Raw genomic sequence first — 7,172 nt, 5'->3', positions numbered from 1 at the left:
CATTGACTTTGCTAACTGCCACAGTGTTTCCTCAGCAGAAACAGAATGTGGACAAGGATTACAGTGGCATTGGCTTGCTGTGTAGTGTAAGGCCCAACCCAGGGATTTTATTAAAAGTGATATATTTTAAAGTCTTGTTGAGACCAAACTTTTTGTTGCAGTACGGTTGAATTGTCTGAAGAAAACATTTAAATAGTTTACCCAAAACATTGTAGATGATTTACTAGGTCACCCTCTTATGGAGTTTTTCTTGTATGGCTTTCTTAATGTCCTTATTCCTCAGACTGTATATAATAGGGTTGACCAAAGGAGTAAACACAGTATATAGCAGGGAGAGGATTTTACTCATGGTCAGTGTTCGGCCTTTTGTTGGAACAATATATACACTGAATATAGTCCCATAGAATATGGAGACCACAATAAGGTGGGAGCTACAGGTGGAGAAGGCTTTCTGTCTACCAATATTGGATGAGATCCTTAGGATTGCTAAAACTATATAAGTATAAGACAATACAATGATGGTGGTTGGAAAGAGAATAACTGGAATACCTATTACATAATTCTCCAAGTGGACAATGATGGTGTCAGAACAGGAAAGCTCCAGTACGGGAACAAGGTCACAAAATAAATGGTCAATGACATTAGGACCACAGAAGTTTAGCTTTGCTATTGTTATGGTATAAATCAAAGTAACAGAAAATCCAATGAACCAACAGATGACGGTCAGTATAACACAATGTCCACTTGTCATGATAGAAGAGTAACGGAGAGGATTACAGATGGCCACATATCTGTCATAAGACATCACAGCGAGGAGAGAACATTCAAATACTTCTGAGGTACAGAATAAATAATATTGAGTCATACAACCAATAAAAGTCATGGTCCCCCCATTATTCCGTAGGATGTGGAGCATATTGGGGACAATATCTGTGGATATTAAGATGTCACTGATAGACAGTTGTGAGATGAAGAAGTACATTGGGGTGTGGAGGTTCTTGCTGATGGACACCAGGGTGATGATCAGGAGATTCCAACATATTATCAGATAATAAACCACAAGGAACAGACAGAACAGGAAAAGTCTTAAACCTCCATTGACCTTAAATCCTAAGAGAAGGATCTCTGTGACCTCCGTCCTGTTGTTCTCCTGTATGTAGTTTTAGGCAGTAGGTATAATGTTAGAATGACCTCAATATATGACCAATGGAGAAATGTAGTAACATATATTGTCTAGTATACTGTATTTTTATAACATGGTTTTATTTTACAATAAAATTATTACCCATACAGTGTAGTGAATACATTGTTACCATATAAGTGATGGTAAATACAGATGTGCCCGCGCTCAGCTTACTCTGTAACTGGATACATCTGGACATGTCTATTAAGAGGAATTAGCTTCTGAGGAAATAAACACTTGTTTATTTACAGGTACAACACACAAGTCTGCTCATTAATCACATGTAGGGGGGGCGGGGGCGGCGAGCCCCCATCATGCCTCCATAGTGCGAAGCAGAGTCTCCTTCAAACCTCATTTATCGCTCCCTATGCCATTTGGCGTGGGAGGCATACATGCTCCAAATGTCACAAATTTTTAGACACAAATGATGAGGTTTATGTAGGAAGTGATTAATAAAAGAATTAGTGATGGTCTGAAGTGTGAATAGTGTAGGATAGATAGAGCAGCAAGACACATGGGGAGAAAAAGGGTTTAAGCCCCAGCGATATGTAACTTTGTGTCTTGGACAGTCGGGTGCTCAGTTTCTTTAGTACATTTTATAAATTGCACATAGCGGTACTATAACTCTTCAGATAGGGGCCTGTCCCCAAAACATGCTAAATGGTTTAATAAATTTATATTTGAAATCAATAAAGTGTATGGAGAAGAAGATGGAGGTCCCTGGGTAATGATACTACTTGTATAGGGGAGGTAAATCCTGGAGAAGAACACCAGATGAGATGGAAAAAGGGCTTTCTTGGATTTGAGAGGAAAGAGAACATTCCTCCCCTTGGAATTAAAAGGTGCTCCTACTTTTGTCTTGAATGATTGTAAATTTCTGACAGACGACAGGTCTCTCTCTCCTTAATTTTTATTATTGTATCTTTATATATTTAACTATAGTACACAGACGTATTAGAAGATTGCACGGAGGGGGGTAAGGATCATTTTGAAGGCATTTGGAGTCTTGAAGTCCATGGCTGTATTGGTGGGCATATTGGCCTGTATTTGTATTTTGTGTGGAAGTGCTCCTGTTTTATTTTGCAAAACTGTGGAATTTTGATTAACAAATAATCACTGGAGGGATTGAACAAGATTTATCACTAACATAAACTGCAATGTGTCACAAAACACATGAATTACAAGGATAAGAAATACTAGAGTTACATGTCTGGAATATGCTGTTCAGTTTTGGTCACCTGTCCATAAAAGGGACACTGCAGAGCTGGAAAGGGTGCAGAGACGCGCGACTAAACTAATATGGGGCATGGAACATCTTAGCTATGAGGAGCGATTAAAGGAGTTACAATTGTTTAGTCTTGAGAAGAGACGTTTAAGGGGGGATAGGATAAACGTATATAAGTATATTAATGGCCCATACAAAAAATATGGAGAAAAACTGTTCCAGGTTAAACCCCCCCAAAGGACGAGGGGGCACTCCCTCTGTCTGGAGAAGAAAAAGTTTAGTCTCAAGGGGCGACACGCCTTCTTTACCATGACAACTGTGAACTTATGGAACAGTCTACCTCAGGAACTGGTCACAGCAGGAAAAATTAACAGCTTTAAAACAGGATTAGATACATTCCTGGAACAAAATAACATTAATGCTTATGAAGAAATATAAAATCCCATCCCTTCCCCAATATCGTGCCACAACCCTACCCTTCAATTCCCTGGTTGAACTTGATGGACGTATGTCTTTTTTCGACCGTACTAACTATGTAACTATGTAACTATGTCTGCAGTGTCCGGCTCTGGCAAACCTGGGCAAAAATTGCCACAACTGATGCCAGAAATGCATCAGTTGTGCATCATCCAGCGTCCATTGTTTGTGATCACCGGACGTCATAATGCAAAGCACTGAGAGGTGACGGGCATAATATGGATTATCTGGTGACAATGGCGCCCCTCAGGAGTGGGAGATATTAACGGCAGGTGACCAGTCAGGCTTTGAAGTTAGTGTTGGAAGAAGGAAAAATTGGCAAATGTGAGGATCAGAGAGACTGCGACAAGGGTAAAATTGTGATGGTCTGTCGGCCGGTCAGAGCTTCTCAAAAATGTCCGGTCTTGTGGGGTGTTCCTCACCGCTGCTGATGTCTTGGTGCAGATACCACAAGACACATTCAGTAGTCTTGTTGGGTCCGGGGCTCAATGGGTCAGAGCTGTGTCAGTGGTGTGAGAGACACAATGTTTGTAAGGTGGGTTTTATAGTTATATCTGATCTGTGTAGATTGTACAATATTTTTGATCTCAAAGCCTCACATGTAATGTTATATAAATGTCACTTACATCAGATATTACTTTATTCTTCATTTTCAGATGAATATCTCTTCTCTTTGCTCTCAGGTCTCTGGGGGGATGGAGGACAATGTTACACAGGAGCAGCGTCGGCTTCTATGACCACCAGACCCCTGAATGTGAAGCATTACCTGACGATATTTATCTACAAGATGAAGACAAGGGACCAGGTAGAAGAACCCCCCGGAGATATCTCTGCTATCGTCTGATGAGTCTCCGGTGTTGCGGTCCATAGATAAATCTAGAATAAAGTCTGTAAGTCATTAGCAGATAATTAAAGAATATTTATTTATAAGAATATACAAAACATTGAATTATATATGGACCACTATAGAGATGTAAAAGTAAATTTCTATTTCTCACTGAGGAGGTCTGGTTCCAAAGAAATTTCCTCAATGACATACCGTATTTATCGGGGTATACCACGCACCGTCCTATAACACGCACCCTCATTTTACCAAGGATATTTGCGTAAAAAAAGTTTTTTACCCAAATATCCTTGGTAAAATGAGGGTGCGTGTGTGTGAATGTGTATACCCCGATACACTGTTTCTGACCCCCAGAAGCCGCCAGGAAAGGCACGGGGAGAGAGGCCGTCGCTGCCCACTTCTCTCCCCATGCCTTTCCGGGGGTCTAGAGCCCTGCTGCCGCCGCTTCTCTCCCCCTTGCTATCGGCTCCGCTGCCCCTTCTCTCCCCCTGGCTATCGGTACCGCTGCCCCATTGCCAGCTCCGATAGCCAGGGGGAGAGAAGCGGTGCCGGCAATGGGGCAGCAGCACCCATTGCCAGCGCCGCTGCCCCGTTGCCTCCCCCATCCCCGGTTGTATAATTACCCGTTGCCGGCGTTGCGCTGCTTCTGGCCTCCGGTGTGGCATCCCCTACGTCGTTGCTATGCGCTGCACATAGTGATTGAGTGACGTCAATTGTCATTGCGTCTCGCAGCGCATAGCAACAGGGACGCCACACCAGAGGCCAGAAGCAGCGCGGACCTGACCCCGGCAACAGGAAATTATACAACCGGGGATGGGGGAGGCAACGGGGCAGCAGCGCCGGAATTGGTGCCGCTGCCCCTTCTCTCCCCCTGGCTATCGGCGCTGCTAGCCAGGGGGAGAGAAGGGGCAGCGGCGCCGATAGCAAGGGGGAGATAAGCGGCGGTAGCAGGGCTCTAGACCCCAGCAAAGGCAGGGGCAGAGAATCCAGCAGGTCTCTGCACCTGCAAAAGCAGCATCAGTTCATTGATTTAAAGCGCCGCTTTAAATCATTGAACTGCAGCGGCTTATCGGCGTATAGCACGCAGATAGACTTTAGGCTAAAAATTTTAGCCTAAAAAATGCGTGTTATACGCTGATGAATGCGGTACTAACATGGAATATATATATATATATATATATATATATATATAATGTTTCTTTTTGTTGATTTCTTTTTTCTTTTTTTCATTGTAGGCGATCACAAATGTTTAAAAATATTTGGCATTGAAAGAGTGCTTTCAAAGGATGGCACAGACAGACAGAAGGCACTGCTTCAGTGTGACACCCATAAAAATCCATGCATCAGGTATTTTAGGACTTAATTATAGGCTTGATTTACGTATGTTCATGTATTCATTGTGCTAACAATTGATCTTTGTTTTTATTTAATATTTTTTGTGGACATTTTGTACATGCCTCCCTCACCTGCATCATGTGAGCAAGAAGTTTTATACCCTCCCACACAGGTGAGGTATAGTAGTCTGAAAAAACACCTTGATGGTGTGAAACAGCTGTCACTACAACTCAGTTTGTGGCATCCTCATCCAACCTTGCTGGATTTTTATCTGCATGAAGAAATCACTAGGTGACATCCTAAGGAAGACATCAAAACTCGTGTCGATCCTTTTTAGTCTAGCATGTCTTTTACAGGTAAATAACTCTGACCAAGTCATTTGTAATTGCACTTTGTATACACTCTATCTGCACTTTAATACATTTGGCTAGGACTCTTGGGTGGCTGCCCCTCATCTGTTTTGTTATGTTATTAAATGTTGATCAATAAAGATTTTGTGGATTTTGGATATATATTGATGTTCTGGCATTTTTGCTCTTTCCTTTATCCTTTCCTCCGCCAATCATTCCTTCATGAGACATGTTTTTTGTATTGTAAATGTTTTTTTAAATATTTTTTTATTAAGTTTTGGGGTGATTTCACACTTACTATGTAGTCAACTGGTGGAGAAACTGCCAGTCAGTTTAATGTGGATTTAATGTGGATGTATGCTAAACACTGGTAATAATACTATATGTGATTAAACCTAGAAAATACATGTACATTGTTCTTAGATGGCTATGCTACATTCCCCCTCAATATTTTCAACGTGTTTTTAAATTAAATCCACGTAGAAATAATATATGTCTGATTAAACCCAGAAAATACAAGCAACTTGGCTTTAAATGGACATTTCCTTAGTTCAATAGTTTTTTATTAACAAGTTTTTTTTATATAAAATAAAGAATACAAAGGTCCCATGCAAAGGACAAAACATGATATCACAAAATAACATAAGAAAAGAGAAGAACATATAGCCAAACGGTTAGAAACATATAACCAAAAGGTTAGAAACATAGAAACAAAATATAAGTGATATCTAATAGGTGGATGTGTCCACATAAATCAAATGTCCAAAATGTCGAAGAAAACTGGAAATCTGTGTTATCCAAGGTAGATGGTGAAAGATAGGATGTCAGGTTCCATGGGAGAGTTGTAAACAGTCCATAACCTACGGAAAAGCAATCTACAATCCGGAGAGTAAAGTAAAAGACAGGGAAAAGGTGGGGGGTGGATTGGGGAATGGGAGGAATGTGAAAAGGGGGAGGGAGGGTAGAGGATAGGAGAAGGAGCATATGCAGAGCTGACAAATCAATTGACAGTAGTGACATATTTAGAAGAAGACCATAGGTGCCAACGGCCGTGAAATTTTGGGTAAGCAATTGTTCTTTTATGAATGTATGTTTTATTGACTTTTTGGACAACTGTGTCCAGTGAGGGCACATGTGGTGACTTCCATTGGCTAGTAATAGAGATTTTAGCTATAATCAGAATAATGCAAGCTAGGTCTCTGGCTGCAGTAGGGATATTATCAAGGTCGGTAAACAATAATGCCATTTGGGGGGACCACGGTATATCAACACAGAGTACCTCTTCCAACAATAGTTTATAGGTGGACCAATATTGTGAAATAAGGGGACAATCCCATAAGACGTGTAACAGAGTGCCCTTCTGGCTACAATGACGCAAACATTGTATTGAAGTGTTAGGATACATACAGGATAGTCGATCAGGGGTGTAGCATCACCGTATAGTTGATTTCATTGCATACTCAACATGGCAAACACAGTGAAAAGCCCTCCATTGATCCTCCAACAATACAGTGCCCAGCTTGTTATCCCAGGTGCGGAAAGGGTGTGACTTACAGAATTGAGTAGCGTGGGAAGCTGCTGAGTATATGAATATGGATAGGAGAAAGGGGTGCAGTAAGAAGAAAATGTCTAAGCTGTAAGTATTTGTAGAAGTCAGAATGGGGAATATTATCCCTTGAAGGACGCAGGTCGTACTTTTATGCCCTGTCTGCTCCCGGGTCCCGTCCGTTGTTAGAGGCCCGCCGTGGCTAATAGCGC

General features: G+C 41.5%; 1 protein-coding gene across 1 annotated transcript; it reads right to left on the bottom strand.

The window, feature by feature from the left end:
* Nucleotides 1-223: 223 nt before the first annotated feature.
* On the bottom strand, nt 224-5,443 carry LOC130367163 (olfactory receptor 1009-like). Its single transcript, XM_056569566.1, has 3 exons — nt 5,320-5,443; nt 3,652-3,773; nt 224-1,150 (listed from the first exon to the last, which is right to left on the bottom strand). The coding sequence occupies exons 1-3, from the start codon at nt 5,441-5,443 to the stop codon at nt 224-226; spliced, it is 1,173 nt and encodes a 390-aa protein (XP_056425541.1).
* Nucleotides 5,444-7,172: the final 1,729 nt, after the last annotated feature.

This window comes from Hyla sarda, chromosome 4, assembly GCF_029499605.1.
Source record: "Hyla sarda isolate aHylSar1 chromosome 4, aHylSar1.hap1, whole genome shotgun sequence".
NCBI lineage: Eukaryota > Metazoa > Chordata > Amphibia > Anura > Hylidae > Hyla > Hyla sarda.
Note: the sequence above shows the minus strand (reverse complement) of the source record. Positions and strands in the feature narration are given on the sequence as shown.

Bases quoted from the DNA above. Each gene is read 5' to 3' on its own strand.
- LOC130367163 (XM_056569566.1), bottom strand. From the start codon at position 5,443: ATGACTTGGTCAGAGTTATTTACCTGTAAAAGACATGCTAGACTAAAA. The intron at 3,774-5,319 runs GTTGGATGAGGA...AATGACTTACAG, and splicing joins GCAGATAAAAATCCAGCAAG to ACTTTATTCTAGATTTATCT. The intron at 1,151-3,651 runs GTAATGCTTCAC...AACTACATACAG, and splicing joins TTGTAGATAAATATCGTCAG to GAGAACAACAGGACGGAGGT.